The sequence below is a fragment of the Adiantum capillus-veneris genome, chromosome 4 (genome assembly GCF_014529385.1).
Source record: "Adiantum capillus-veneris isolate H3 chromosome 4, ASM1452938v2, whole genome shotgun sequence".
Lineage (NCBI taxonomy): Eukaryota > Viridiplantae > Streptophyta > Polypodiopsida > Polypodiales > Pteridaceae > Adiantum > Adiantum capillus-veneris.
In genome coordinates this window covers 14,495,873-14,512,495 of record NC_140934.1, presented here as the reverse complement: position 1 = coordinate 14,512,495, position 16,623 = coordinate 14,495,873, and the positions used below count along the sequence as shown (strand labels likewise).

Below are 16,623 nucleotides of genomic sequence, written 5' to 3'. Positions count from 1 at the left end.
ACAAAAAACCTCTTGGTTTGGAGTAAAGCTTCAATTTCCCACCCGTTAGCATCACATCTATTGCTTCACATCATTGCCCTTACCGATCTGCTCCAAGGGCTTCATACATTTTTTGCTACCTCCTACATCATCTGGCTTGGTGCAATTTTGGAAGGCCTTCCCACAATCCACTTTGAGCTCAAGGCATCTTCCCATGTCCATTCACGCCATTGAGAGCCCCAAAAATCCTCCGGCCATATTAGTCATTCCCACAAAATTTAAAAGCCCCAAGGGCTCAAGATACTTGACTAGCAAATTTAACCAAAAGGCTTATTCTCCTCACTTGCTTAAGGGTAGGTAGCACCAAGAAAATTCAAGGGGGAATTCGCAAGGAAAAGTATCATTAAAATTTTCTCTCTCCAAAGCACAATGATATGTATGCAAAATTCAATCCAAAAATTACCCAAGCAACTCCAAACCATGCATTTGCACAAATTTGTTCATGAATTTTGTATGCACTACTTGCATTTAATTTTGCATACATACAAAGCATCATCACATTCAGCTTCAAGAAAAAAATTCTGCAAGGATCATACACTGCTCAGTTTTGCACATTATTTGTAAAGGATCAGACACTACTCGGTTTTGTAAGATCATCCTCACAAGCACATTATTTTCACCAAAATGTAAAATAAAAAATTGGTACACATGCCATGCCGACACCGACATCTACTTTGAAGATTTTGACATCACATTGGGAGAGGAGGAGAAGCATCAACAACAAACACAACAACACCAACACCAACACTTTGCAACCAACAATAGCAACAATGACAAAAATCATTTGAAAAATTAGGAATCACTTTTGGCTCTTCGACATCGGAGGCATGTACAAGCACCATTTGTATTTCGCTGACCACCTTGGCTAGCATATATCCTCTCAAGGGGAGGCATATTTTATCTACTCCCATTGCAAAATTCTCTAGGATAGATTTTTTGACTCCTACACCCTAGTTGGCAATCCCTACAGGAGGACACTTTGTATCTAGGTGCTACTTTGACACACGCGGGGGGAGGCTTGTTGGGATGTGTGACAAATCGCACCACCAACTAGTGGAAACTCCCTCTAGTTTTGAAGCCTACATGTTTGACATCATTGATTACATCAACACATGATCTCCCTCTACTCTATAAAAAAAGCTTAAGCTACACAATTTCTATCCTCTCATTGCCCATCATTATCCCTCCACTCTATAAAAGAAGCCTAAGCTACACACTTTTGTATCCTCTCATTACCCATCATTTCTTCTAGCCCACTTTGTATCCACCATTTGCATTCTAATTTGTTGCTCGTCTATTTGTGATTTTCTACTTTCATTATCATCTCTCTCTCTCTCTCTCTCTCTCTCTCTCTCTCTCTCTCTCTCTCTCTCTCTCTATAATCTATTGTAATTACCATGCCAATCACACCATGAATGGCACACTCTCATTTACGCCATAATCCCAATCCCTTTCATCCACCATTCCCACCAAAGCCTTGTAAGAAAGGATCGCGAGCCAAAATGGTGTCTTTGAGTGAGATTGAAAACATTATCCGAAAAGCCCCTTTTCCATGTGTGCTTCAAATAACGGATTAAATGAACAATTTGATAACAGGGAATGCAGCTGAGGACATACTATTCTTGATTTTGTCATAAGGCAATTTTTGCATAAACCATGCAAAGGGGGCCATCTTGAAAACTTCCATAAACTTGCATAATGATAGCTACTCTGAGAAAGTTTAGGTTTTGCCGTTGTAACCAACCCCTTTTGAGAAAGGTAATTTTTCAATGAGTTTCAAGTTCTAATATTGACATATGATGTGGGCGTGCCCAACCATTTTGGGTCATCATCCCCCCAATGGAATAATCACCTTGATTGTGTTTGAATGGGCTAGGATGGCCAAATTCCCACACAAGAGGATGAGGGGGGAGCGTGCAATGCATATAAGGGGGGGGGGGGGGGACTGAAGGATGCGATGTGCAAAATCCAACCAAGGATAGTAAGGTCACAAAATGCCCCTATCACCACGTGTTATGTCCTCTGTATGTCATGGTGCACATAGCTTGACAGTCCTCGACAGTGTCACAACACGTATTTATGCCCCCGGGCCCCTCCCCTATGGTGATTTAGCGCCCCCCCCCCCCCCCCCCCCCCCCCCCCCCCCCCTCACCCGTCTCCTTAAATTGGGAGGAGATCCAACAAGTAGCTCGTTTTAAGTCAAATGACTCATTGAAAATGTCCTTAAACCTTGAGAGTTCCTAGATTTTGTAGAGAAATCTCATCAATTTGTAATCTACACTCTTTAATGTCGTCGAATTGAAGCCCTTTGTACTCTGCCATCCTTATCTCTACTAAGACATTTGAAGACAGATGATAAGATGATGACATGCTTCGGGTGAGGGGGGGGGGGGGGGGGGGGGGGGTATTCACCTTGTACGCAAAATGTGAAGGGCCGAGTGACCCACTCGAATACCGAGTGGGTCACTCGGTATGCAAAATATGAAGGGTCCTTCATTGAAGGGGCCAAGGGGGGTCACTCAGAATGCGAAGGGAGGCCACTCGGTATGCGAAATATCAAGGGTCCTTCATTGAAGGGGCCGAGGGGGGTCACACGGTATGCGAAATAGGAAGGGACCTTCATTAAAGGGCCCTTCACATTTCGCGTACCAGGTGAACCCCCCCCCCCCCCCCCCCCCCCTCCCTTTTCCACACAGAACTCCTATTCTGCTCACATTGAATACATGGGTACATATGATCTGATAAAAATCCTAATAGGCATTAAAAAAAGACAAACAATCCCTAAGAAAGAGTGTTTCACTTCTTGTTCTCTGCAAAATTGGGAGGATTGTACATGTTGCCCTTGGTTTAGGAATTATTGTCGGTGTTGTAAGGATGGCAGCTAGGTCGCTAGAGCTATCTACCACTTCATAGGATAGTGGGTAAGGATATAGAGGCCTTGCCTACCTTTGTCTTGCACAAGGATCAAGGAGGATTGATTGAGTCCACATGACCATTGGGCACATTTTTTGAGGCAAAAATTTTGTTGCTATATTAGAGATGAGTCTCATTTCCACCATTTTTTGAAGAGAAAACAAATAGGCTACACAACAACCAGTAGAGGCAAAGTACACTACAACAAAAGGAAAGATTGGCTACAAACAACCCTAAGAGTGACTGCAATGTCTATAACCGAGAGAGCTACTGAAGAATCTGGCTGCAGGCTTGGTGAGAGGTTGGTTACAATATTAGGTTGCAAACTTGCCCGAGGCCTGAGATAGTAATCAAGTAGATGACACATGAAATGCTTTTGCGCCAAGTGCTTGTGGATAGCAAGCTCTTAGCGTATTCTATTAGTGTGCTAGATGGAGAGCCAAACAATACCTACGTGCTAGGAGAATATGGGGCTTGGATTAAAAAAAAGTAACAACTAGTGTATGGGGCTTGGAGAAGCTGAGACGCATTGAATTTTCGACCACAGCTTCATTCCCCAGGGCTGGCAGCTTTTCAAGAGGAGCAAGCTTATGGATGTGAGGAAGGTGGCAAGCTTTCACACGTGAGGTTGTCGCGAAGCTTTCACACGGGATGTGAATTTGTGATGCCACGTTGCGAGGGCTTCAATCTAACTTGCAATGTTCATACAAAGGAGATGCCCAACAAAGGTTTGCATGGAAGATCCAATTAGACTTAAGGACAGAGGAACGAAAATTCATAATGGGATTTTGATTAAGGTGTTACGTAGGTGTACAGGTGTGATATTTATGCAGGGAAAATGGAAAGCACACACTAATTAATAGCTTGGTTATGTAGACCCCTTGCAGGAACATCCATAATTGAAACCGATTGTCAATGAGTCTGCTTGATTGTATGGCCATAGATGCACACAAAGTGCTGACGTGGCATGGCCTACCGATCACGAAAGGACCAACACTAGTGAAGGAAGCAACCGAAAAAGTCGCCCAAAAGATCTTCACCTAGAAAGAAGGAAGAGAGAAGTGAAAGCCTTTGAAACGCACAGCCTAGGCCTTGGCTAGGCAGGCCAAAAGATCTCAACAGTAGTTCACAGTATCGCATCTTGAATTACAGTTTCATTCATGCAGACAATTTGAAAGCAAAACAATTAGCAACGTTCCTACAACTACAAAGTTGAGCCTTGTACTACTAACGACACGGTCAAGCGACAAGGTCCCTTCATGCATTGCCTCAACCTCCTTTTTACTACTCTTTGTTTCCTTAAAAGCTGTTATTAATTACAAGAACAATCAGCAAATCAAGTACAATGGCAAGCAGCTTTCGGCACGTTAAACTGGCAGTAATTAATAAGAATGGATGGGTTGTTGAATCCAGACAGCAACAAATAGACCTGCATTTCCTGTCTCTTTTTACACCTCCACCAAAATAGGGTCGACCCCACCTTTGACAGCCATCAACCTTTCTCACCCCCAACTTACTTGATGCAGCAGTTCAGGTCTGTTGCTTCTCATCATCGGTGGTAGTTGGCCATTTTACTGTCTGTACTAATCGCTCACGAAGAAGTTCCAGATTCTGATCTGTTATTGCCTGATACATTTTTGCATGATCATACTTCTGCAATCAAAGATGGGTAGATCTGAGATGGTTTTTGCATTATCATCTACTTTGCAATAGAAACGACACGCAAGCCTCTACATGATCAGGCTCCATAAATTACAAATTATCTACATCAACGAAACAAGAGGGAAATTATTTGCTTACAAAAAAGGGCAAGACAACCTATTAAATCAAAGACTGGTGGATACTTCTAACACTACGCATTCCCATCCTCAAAGACAGATTTGGTGGGTGATCTATAAGTGCCTCATCATTTGAATTTCCAAAAATAACCAAAGCTGAGCATGAAATTGAACCTTCCTCGTACCACAGGCCCCACAATGGACAAGAAAAAGGATGCACAGAACTAAACGCAAAACAAGACTTTTTCTTCTTACTCAGTGGCATGCCTTTGAGCATCTAAAACACACTAAAGTTCTGTGCTTTTCAATGCAAGTCTCCAGATAAACTTGGCCCTTCAGGCCTTTAGATCAAGTTGAACTCGAAATGAACCTCTTACTTCCAAAGAAAACGTCTACTCTATTGAATTCTCACTCAAAATCCTTACAAGAATTTTCCTTCAACTCAACCTAGCTAGCTGCATTTTCAAGAAGTACTCAATTTGTTTTGGAGAAAAATATATGAAACATTTACAAAGAGGTGAGATATAATGGTGTCTTTTTGTCACGAGCACATGGGCTTGATGTCCAATGAACCATGGGTTGACCTTGCCATTTTGTAGTCATCTGGTGACATTAGTTCGTAGCTTAGGACTAGGAGGAAGTCAATTGGGCGAGCGTAGACATCCAAGCAAGCGAGAAAGTCAGAGAGGAAGCATTTATCAGCAAAATGTTTAGAAGGTATTTCCTCAGTATAATATGGCAAGATGTTACAGCAAAGACGAGTGTCTAATGAAGGAAAGAAACGAAGTAGCACTGGTTGCTGAAACAACACATAGAAGGAGAAGACGTGATGACAAAGCCCTCTTAGAAACAGCCTTTGTGAAGACGTTTAATGCACTGTCCATTGTAAGACAAAGAAAGATCTCCAGCCAAAACCCACTCATGAACATAGTGGTACTGACCCTCAATCCGCTTCGTTCAAGCATGACACACTGAGTTTTTGGAGATTGTAATACAACTCTAGTTGTCGCACAAAAGAAAATCCCAACTCCCTAAGTAAACTACGAAACTAAATGCCTTCACAAGCAACAAAATAAGATCCTCTGAACTTCACTTCTATCAATGAAAGCGCCACCATTGGTTGTTGCTTCCTACTCCAAGAAATGGTCCCTAGTTGAGTGTGAAAACTAATCTTGTAGTAGAACGCTGAGAGATTGGGTTACCGGCCCAGTCTGCATCACACCAACCTCTCAATATGCATCCTCTGCCACGACCGTAAAATATGCCATACTCAAAGGTGCCATAGATGTACTGCAAAGTACAGAAAGCACACTGCCAATGTTGCTAACAAGGCTTAGCCAGAAAAAAAGTTGACATTGAGACTGAAAAGGCAATGTTTGGGGGAGAGTAGATGGGCTGCTAAATGAAATCACTGTCCAAATAGTGGTCATCCTTGCTGTAGGAGCAACAGTCTCGTCAAAGTCCCCGGGAAGGCGCTCCTTACCACAAGTCTTGCCTTGTGCTTCTTAATGGAGCCGTCGACCTTGTGCTTCATCTTGAAGGTCCATATGGTCCCAATGACTTTCCGTTTCATTGGCAAAGGAACCAATGTCCAAGTGCTGTTTGATGAGCGAGCGGCGGTGTGTGCAAGTGATAGAGCACGCGAAGATGTGCAGGCCTTGAGGCTTGAAGCGGAGGCACTGTGCTGTAGAAGGGAAGCGCTAGCAGAACGAAGAGGGAGAGAGAGAGAGAGAGCTCATGTTTTTGGGAAAAACTCAATAAGTGAGTTTTGGGTTTTCCCACTTTTATTATAAGTGACCTTTAAAAAATGTGTCCAGGTTCAATATGAACCTGGACGAAGTATAAAAATGTACAAAAAGGGGTTATTTAGGCCTTTAACCCAACAACCTCCTGGTTAAAGGCATAAATGATGCCTTTAAGTTAACCAACTCCCACCAGCTGTATGCAATGCTCATGTTGAGCCTTAGCAAGACTCTTGGTGAGAACATCTGCAAGGTTATCCTGTGTGTGAATCTTAGTCAAGGTGACTAGACCATCCTCCAATATCTGTCGTATGAAGTGGTGTCGCACATCAATGTGCTTTGTCCGTGCATGAAACATGGCATTCTTGGCCAAATAGACAGCACTTTGGCTATCACATCCCAAGACAGGAGTACTAGCAGGCATACCAAGCTCTTTGACAAGTATGCCCAACCATATGGCCTCTTTAGAAGCCTCAGTGGCTGAAATATATTCAGCCTCAGTAGTACTCAATGCCACAATTTTCCGCAGTCGTAAACACCAAGAGACAGCACCACCAACAATGGCAAATACATATCCACTGGTAGATTTCCTGGTATCCATGTCACCTGCCATGTCTGCATCACAATATCCCTGCAACTTTAAAGTCACTTTTGCCATAACAGATACACTTTGATTGTGTACCTTTCAAATATCTCAGAATGCATTTGACAGCTTCCCAATGCGCTTTGCTAGGATTCGACATGTATCGACTAACAACTCCCACTACATAAGCAATGTCGGGGAGTGGCAACCATAGCATACATAAGAGAACCACAAGCTGATGCATAAGGGATTCCCTTCATTGCTTTCAATGTTACCTCATCCTTTGGGCAATCTGCTTTGCTAAGCTTAGTGTATGGAGGTAAAGGTACTCCAAGAGGCTTAGCATCAGCCATATTAAACCTATCAAGTACTTTTGCAATGTACCTTTCTTGAGATAAAAACAACAATTTCAGCTTTCTATCTCTTTTAATACGCATGCCCAAAAAATGCTTTGCATCACCCAAATCCTTCATAGCAAATGTTGAATTTAGCTTACGTTTCAGAGCATCAAGACTAGTCCTTATGTTTCCCGGCAAGCAGCATGTCATCAACATAGAGAACAAGTATGATGGGACTACCATCTTCATCCCTTTTCGTATACAAACAATGATCTGCATGGCTGCGTTTAAAGCCTTGAGACAACATAAAAGTGTCAAACTTCTTATACCACTGCCGTGATGATTGTCTCAAACCATACAAAGCCCTTTTCAGTTTGCATACAAGTTCCTCACATGTAGGGACTACAAAACCTTCAGGTTGTTTCATGTTGTCCTCTTCAATGTCACCGTGCAAAAACGTTGTCTTTACATCCATTTGATTCAATTCCAAATCAAGCACCGCAACGAGAGCAAAAAGGACACGTAAAGTTGTAAGCTTTACAATGGGAGAAAAGATTTCTTGAAAATCAATTCCTTCTTTCTGTGCATATCCTTTTGCAACCAATCTTGCCTTGTACTTGGGTTTTTCATCCACAATCTTAATCTTGTATACCCATTTGTTAGGAAGAACCTTTCTCCCTTTAGGCAATGGCACAAGATCCCAAGTATCATTTGCATACAAGGATTTCATTTCCTCTTGCATTGCAAGCTTCCACTTACTGCTTGACTCACATGTCTTTGCCTCTTTATACGTAAGAGGCTCTCCCTCATCTGTCAACATAACATGATGCAAAGAGGGCTCAAAGCGTTGTATCAACCTTCTGACACGAGTAGACCTGCGTACCCAATGATCTACATTCTCAGGCACAGGTTCTACATCAGGAGGCAACTCATTTTCAACATGCTCATGCTGCTGAAAATCATTTTCAGCCATGACAGGTGGCTGTCCATCCTCATTTGGAGCATCTAAATCATGTCCTACCTGTTCTCGCTCAAGGTTAACCGGCTGATTATCAATTTCAGCTTGTGGTAATGCATCCTGAGACTCTTTTTCAACATCAATAGGTGGCAAGAGAGGCTGAAATTTGACCGATTTCTTGTCAATTTCAAAAGATGTAGCATTTTTCAGCAATTTAGCCTCATTGAACACTACATCTCGGCTACGTACTACCCACTTAAACTGAGGCAACCATATCCTGTAGCCCATTTCACCCTCTTCCCAATAACCTAGGAAGAGTCCTTAGATGGACTTGGCATCTAGCTTTGTCCTCAAGTCATTACGAACATGGACAAAAGCCTCGCAGCCAAACACTCTTAAATGATCATAAGAGGCAGGTTTGCTAGACCAAACCTCCTCTGGAATGTCATTTTTCAACGTACTGTTAGGAGAGCGATTGCATACATGAACTGCAGTTTTCAAAGCCTCTTCCCAAAACCCATGAGGGAGATTAGCCGTGGACAACATGCAACGCACTCTCTCACATAAAGTACGGTTATACCTCTCAGCCACACCATTAGAAGATGGATTATAAGGGGCTGTCAACTCCCTTTTAATCCCATATTCTTCGCAATAACGTTGAAATTCAACTGATGTGTACTCCCCCCCATTGTCAGATCTCAGACATTTAAGCTTACTACCCTTTTGCGTGGTCACAAAAGCATGAAACCTATTAAATGCATTAAATGTTTCACTCTTATTCTCTAACAAATATGCCCAGCCTTTCCTAGTGCAATCATCAATGAATGTAACAAAGTATGATGCACCACCAGAAGACTTAACAGGCATTGAACATACATCGGAGTGAATTAAATCAAGAGCATTAGCTTTGCGCGAGACACCAGAATAATAAGAAGACTTTTTTTGTTTACCATACAAACAGTCATTACAAAAATCTAACTTGGTGCCCTTTAATAACCCTACAATGTACCACTCTTGCATCCCTTGACAATGAGCATTGATCCCTTAAGCAACTTCCATGAACCCCTAGTAAAAATGGTTGTATAACCCTGTGCATCCATTTGGCCAACAGACAATAGACTCTTCTTGATGCCTGGTACATACCTTACATCTTTAAGCATAAACTCTTGGCCATTGTTTAATGCCAAGCGCACAGGGCCCATTCCTTCAATGTCACAAGCATGGTTATCCCCAAGGTAAACCTTGTCATACTTGCCTGCATGATAAGAAGCAAAACACTCCACAGATGGAGTCACATGAAATGAGGCACCCGAGTCTACTATCCAAGACTGTGTAAGGCCATCATTTGCACTTAGCAATGAATCAATGACATCTCTACGTGAGATAAGCATGTCTTCTGCATTTGCTGCAACAAAATCTGAGGGGCATGAAGCTGCAACCAAGATCTCCTCACTGTCGGAATAACTCTGTGATAACCACACTAGAGGATACATTGACAGTCTCCGAATCCTTGGAGGAGGTACCTACTGATTTTTCCCCTTTCTCATCCTCTGTCTTCTTCTTCTCCTGTGATTCCTTCTTTCTTTCCTGCTCTTTCTTGAAATACCTGCAATCTGGCTTCTTGTGGCCTTTTCTGCCACACTTGTAACAAGTCACATCCTTATCCCTAGACTTGCTTTTGCTCCTATTTTGAGTCTTGGTACCTGTATTTTGCTTCTGATTTCTGCCTCTAGCATTGTAAGCAGAACTGCCACCTTCCCCACCACTAGACTTGCGTCTAATTTCCTCATTTAAGATGGAGCCTCGCACTCCATCATATGTGAGGTTGAGGCTATTACTCAAAGAAACCACAAGCGTTTCCCAAGAGTCTGGCAAAGTCATCAACAAAAATATGGTTTTCAACTTGTCATCAAAAGGTTGAAGCCCAGTATCCTGTAGTCGACTCATAACACTGGTGAAAGCACTTAAGTGCTCAAAAGCCGACTTGGCTTCGTCAAGCATCATGTTCACCAGTTTGCGCATCAAATGCACCTGATTCACAGGGGTGGCATTCTCATAAGTGGCCTTCAACTTATGCCAAATTGCATGTGCAGTGTCCAAGCCCTTTATGTCCACCAGAATATCATCGGTCACAGCCATTTTGATATAGGCCTTTGCCCTCTTGTTGAGCTTGGCCCAATCCTCATCTGGCATATCCTCAAGCTTTACAGCCAAAAGGGCGTCCTCACAATCCTTGAGGAACAAAATCCCCTGCATCCTGTCCTGCCATAGGTCGAAACTTGTACCGTCAAATCGCTTGATTTCCATCAAGCTCTTGGCATCAGACGACGAGGAAGTAGAGGCCATTTGCACGGATAAAAATGCAGCAAAAAGTGTCTACACAAAATCTGAAAATTTTCAGTGATCACAATGTTCCGCACTTCGCATACAATGTGCTGAAAATTTCAGCAATTAACAAGTATCCCCAATACGTACTTGCATAAGCCCACAAAAGGCGTACATAAACCTCAATTTGTATACATAAAAACAGTCCAATTCTGAATTTTCTGCAAATTTACTATTTTTGGCGCATCAATTTGCATCAACTAGACCTGTTTTGAGTGGGAAAAGCAAGGGGCATTCACGGGAATCGATTTAGAACACCTGCGTTTTGCTGTTTTGACCTGTAATTTTTTGGTTTTTACCTGTTTTGACCTAATTTCAGCCTGTTTTGGAAACCCTAATCACCCTAGGTGACACCGGAAGCAAGGGGCTTCGCCATGAAAGCGGATTTTTGACGCGAGGGAAGACTTTTTGCCTCCTGTCCAACCACCTGCGCAAAGCTTCTGAAACCCTAATCTGGCTCTGATACCAGTTGATGAGCGCGCGGCGGTGTGTGCAAGTGATAGAGCGCACGAAGATGTGCAGGCCTTGAGGCTTGAAGTGGAGGCACTGTGCTGCAGAAGGGAAGCGCTAGCAGAACGAAGAGGGAGAGAGAGAGAGCTCACGTTTTTGGGGAAAATTCAATAAGTGAGTTTTGGGTTTTCCCACTTTTATTATAAGGTTCATATTGAACCTGGACAAATATGAATCTAGACAAAGTATAAAAATGTACAAAAAGGGGTTATTTAGGCCTTTAACCCAACATTGTTATGCTCGACTGTGTCCAGCTCACGCGTCCAAGTGTTATGCTCTAGGGGCTTCTTCCCAAAAGGAGGCTCAGCTCGTGTAGACTCAATCTGCGACATGAGGGCGAAGTGCACGAGATGGTTCCCCTCGTACATAGGCGCTCCTTACCACAAGTCTTGCCTTTGAGCCATTCTGAACGTCGAGGTTGCCCACGCTTAGGCAGTGGCGGTAACTCTAAATCATGACAAAGCGATCGTTTGGGACAGCCAACCAGGTATATGCTTCTCCCAACGGGGTGCCGCGGATGTACCTCAAAAGAATCCTCAGCATCATCAAAGTGGTCCTTTGACATCGCCTGATTTGGGGACTATACTGGCTGTTGGGTAGGTGTAATAGGTTGAGTTGGTAGAAGACAAGAAGACAAAGGAAAACTCCTTGAAGATGCCTTCTCTGAAATAGCAATGAAGGTCTCATCGAACACAGCATCACGAGTAGACCTGGTATCCAGATCACGAAGCTGGAAATCGTGGGACTCCTGCGAATAACCAACAAAGATCATCCTCTGAAATAGCAATGAAGGTCTCATCGAAGACAGCATCACGACTCATTGTAGTAGACCTGGTATCCAGATCACAAAGCTGGAAATCGTTGGACTCCTTCAAATAGCCAACAAAGATCATCCTCGTTGACTTGGAATCCAACTTCGTTCCCCTCTCCTTGGGAACATGTACGAAGTCCAAATGCCCAAACACCCGTAAGTGTGCCACTAAGGGCTTGCGCATGAAGTAAGCCTAAAACAGTGTCATATCCTCCACGCAGTAATACACGATCTATTGTAAATATAGATTGTTGGGGAGCAAGCCTCTACCCAAAACATTTAAGGAAGGGAATCATATTCAAGCATCACTCTAGCCATCTCCAAGATTGTGCCGTTCTTCCGTACAACTCCATTCTCCAATGGAGTGTGGGGAATTATCAACTCGCATTGAATGCTCCTTGACTTGCATCAATGTGTAAACTCCTTCGAGGAGAACTCACCCCCTTTGTCTATGCAAAGAGTGAAAACCTTGAGATCTTTCTCTTCCTTGACCATAGTCCTCCAATCTCGAAAGAATATAAAAGCCTCTGACTTGTGTTTTAGGAGGTAAGCCAAGTGTACTTGCTGAAATCATGCACAAGCACATGCATGTATAGGGATCCATTGAAAGCTGGGACGGATATGTCCACACACAAGTCCGGATGAATGAGTGCTAGGGCCTTTGAATCTCGATTATTGGCGTGCTTTGGAAAGGCATCTCTGTGTTGCTTTCCGAACTGACAAGCGTTGAAAACGCCAGACTAAATGCAAATGTTGGGCAATCCATCCACGAGAGATTCCGAGATGCCTTCTGTAGCTGTCCATAGTTCAAACGGACAAATCTAGCATGCCACAGTGAAGAACCCGCTCTAGGAGAAAGCAGAGCAGTTGGCTTGATAACCACGTGCAAGAGCTGAACCTGTAGCTAAATCGAAGATAGTAACCTGGCCTATGCCAAAGAGTACATGTGCTCCAAGCATAGTTACAGGGGACGGAGGGGCGGACCCTAGGGACGGGGGACGCCCGATTCCGGGACGGGGACGGGCGGGGACGGGTGGGGACGGACGGCAAAAGGGCTGCAAGGCCGGAACGCAGGCAAAACGTCCCCGGGACGGCAGGAGACTTTTTTAAAAATTTGAAAAATTGATCATTTCTAGTGGCTAGTTCCTCTCCAATAGCCATATGTTTGAACTTTGAAGCACCCCAATGGCTATAAAAGCCACCCTTTGGTCCTCATTTCTCGATGTTTTATAAGCACATTTGCGTCTATATCACTCATGTTATTTGGTCTAATTAGTGTAAATTTGTGGTCAAAGTGATGCTCTACGTGTGTTGCATGTGTGTAGGTCAAAAAATGCCAAAAAAAAATCTTCTTCTTTTTTTTGCCGTTCCGACCCCCGTCCCCGTTTCTTGACTTTTGCCGTCCCGTCCCCGTCCCCGTTCCCAACCCTGGCCCGCTGTCCCATGTAACTATGGCTCCAAGGTGGAAAGGTACACAAGATATGATACGGATTCAATATGTAACATACATACCTGTGTACTGATAAAATTTTAAGGTATGTAACAATGCGTACTCTTTAAAACATAAATTCTACATTTTTACATACATCAGTCATGTATCCATTACATAATGTCTGCAATGACCCTGCTCCATAGACAACTATCATAACTCGTAACGGTTTTTTTCCATGAGTGTGGGAACACTTGTTAGAGTTTGGGCATGTCTCAGGATTTGTTTAGTTAGTCCCGGTATCTCCTAAGGATAGGTGATAGGGAGTGAGGGCAGTTTTGTGCCGGAGCCCAGCCTGAATGAGGTAGTTTTCTCATGTCAAGATTTTCCTAACCACCAAACAAACACCCCGCCACCAATAAAAAAAGTAAAAAAAGCAACGAATCCGTATGTACGGTTCCGTTTCGTAAGGATGTACTCTATTGTACGGATCGGTACGTACATACGGATGCAACCTTGCTGTGCTCCTTGGGAATCCAAGCTAGCCACAGAAAGTAGGTTGCATGACATGATTGGCCGATTAAAGAATGACAGTTTAGTTAGTCCCGGTATCTCCTAAGGATAGGTGATAGGGAGTGAGGGCTGTTTTGTGGCTGTGCCCAGCTTGAATGAGGTAGTTTTCTCATGTCAAGATTTTCCTAGCATCCAAACAACACCCCGCCACCAAAAAAAAAAGTAAAAAAAGCAACAAATCCGTATGTACGGTTCCGTTTCGTAGGGATGTACTCTATTGTACGGATCGGTACGTACATACGGATGCAACCTTGCTGTGCTCCTTGGGAATCCAAGCTAGCCACAGAAAGTAGGTTGCACGACATGATTGGCCGGCTAAAGAATGACAAATCTGTATCTGATGTGCACCAGACACAAGGGACCTCATGGGAATCACCCGAAGTAATAGACTATCTATGAGTAGGGCGAAAGCTAAAAACACACTCATAGGAGTCATGTACGTCGTAGCACCACTGTCCACAATCCAAGCTCTGAATGAGACAAAGTGAGAGCAGTCTTGGTAATTGCTAGCAATGGCACTTCCTTTATGGCCTTTGTAAGTGCTGTAGAAGCCGATTTGCTTGTCCTTGCCCTCCTCTTGATCATTCTGTTGTACAGATCAGTATGTACGTACGGATGCAACCTTGTTGTGCTCCTTGGGAATCCAAGCTAGCCAAAGAAAGTAGGTTGCACGACATGACTGGAGTCTCATCGGCTAAATAATGACAGATCTGTATCTGGTGTGCACCAGACACAGGGACCTCGTGATAATCACCCAAAGTAATAGATTGTCTATGAGTAGGGCGAAGATAGCTGAAAACACACTCATAGGAGTCATGTACGTCGTAGCACCACTGTCCACAATCCAAGCTCCTGAGTGAGACAAACAGAGAGCAGTCTCGGTAATTGCTAGCAAGCACTGCCACCTTTGTAACTGTTCCTAAACCGATTTGACTACTCCTCCCTCAATCATTCTTCTCTGACAATTCAACCTCCAGTGTCCAATCTACCTTCTCCTGAGTGAGACAAACAGAGAGCAGTCTCGGTAATTGCTAGCAATGACACTGCCTTTGTGGCCTTTGTAACTGTTGTAGAAGCCGACTGCTTGTCCTTGCCCTCCTCTTGATCATTCTTCTTCTGACATTCAGCCTCCTTGTGTCCGTTCTTCTTGCAGAAGTGACAATGAAGGTTCTTGTTCTTCTTCGCCTTTATCTTAGCTGACTGCAAATCTTGCTTCTTCTTGACTTTGCCTTCACCGCCCTTTGCAACAAGAGCACCATCCGCTCCAATAGCCACTCCATCTCGATAGACAAAGTGGCCCTCAATCATCTTGAGCTACGGAACTTCTTCTTTCCCGCATAGGAAGAGAGGTAGGAATGGAGATGAGCATACTTTGAAAGTATGGGTCAAACTCCTCAAAAAGTTTGAAGAGAGGAAGTGCCTGTCACCAGGAGGTGTATTTTTCCTGTTGCCTTTTCTAAATATATATTACATATTTTTCTTTATTTTATTTTTATTTGTTTTCCCGGAACCCTTGAAAAGGTGCAAGTGGACATTGCATGACCAGTGTGAAACGGCTACGGCCGAATAGGTTTCTCACATCGGGAGTCTAGGCCGGTCAGTAGGTCTGGGACTGGTCAGCCAATTAACACTGAATGCTGATGAGTATGGAAGCCTGTGTGCGCCAAATAAAGTCTAGGCCACTCGGAAAGTCACTCACAACTTTATAAGTCAGTGGGAACTAAAGAATTAACTCAAAAGGGGCATACTGGACACATGGCGGCTCTAGAAGACTTTGCCACATCCATCATGAAGAGGGGGCGCCCAATTTGAGAGAGGAGGCTGATTTTTGTTGAGTGCAATTACAGTGTGTGTGTGTGTGTGAGTAGTGGGTGCAGGTCTACAACTTTAATGGAAAGCTTGCCTTCTCCTCTGTCTCATGTAGTGCGATGATTTTCTCTCATGCATCTCTCTCTCCCCTTTGGCACATATGGTAATGCCCCACTAGTTGGGCTACTTAGATGCATATGTACAGTTCCAAGGGTTTATGCGCGTTTGCCACGGCAAGAGCCTTTTGAACAGGAACCGGATTAGCTAACTACTAATCCCCCACAGGTACGCACAGTTCCATCGTGAAAGATTGCGAGTTTGGAGAGTTTTCTTGCGTGTAAACTCGTCCAATTAACAGGGGAACTATCCCATTGTGTGCGGGAGCCCTTGGGACACGTGCAGGCGTGTTCGCTCCGTGAAAAAAGATCCAAAACAAAGAATTACAGCCTGCTGTGTTTTTCTGCAGGTTTAGGGTTTTACACCTAAACTGCAAGGAAACATAAGGGTAGCCCCGCAAAAGCCTTGGGATGCGTGTACAGGTTTAGGCACCCGACAGTGAAAAACAGAGAATTACAGTACACTGAATGTATGTCACAGCTCACCAGAAAGCTTCCAAATAGCGAGGGAATTCGTCCTCGACATGTACTTTTGACCTATAGGGGTTTTTGTGCTGTTATGCTGCCGAAATCAGGTCGGAAACCTGCGTTTTCAGCCCTTGCCAGGTTTGGACAGGTGTGAAAGCTTGTACTAAGTGT

The 16,623-nt window shown here is 43.7% G+C and overlaps 1 protein-coding gene across 1 annotated transcript in view; it reads right to left on the bottom strand.

The window, feature by feature from the left end:
• Positions 1-4,194: 4,194 nt before the first annotated feature.
• The window catches only part of RBCX2 (Chaperonin-like RbcX protein), a 33,116-nt gene continuing 20,687 nt past the window's right edge, over positions 4,195-16,623 (bottom strand). The window contains exon 5 of the mRNA XM_086510192.1: positions 4,195-4,605. Within this exon, the coding sequence (XP_086366318.1) occupies positions 4,483-4,605 (123 nt within the window). The 3' untranslated portion in view covers positions 4,195-4,482. The remainder of the gene's footprint in view (positions 4,606-16,623) is intronic.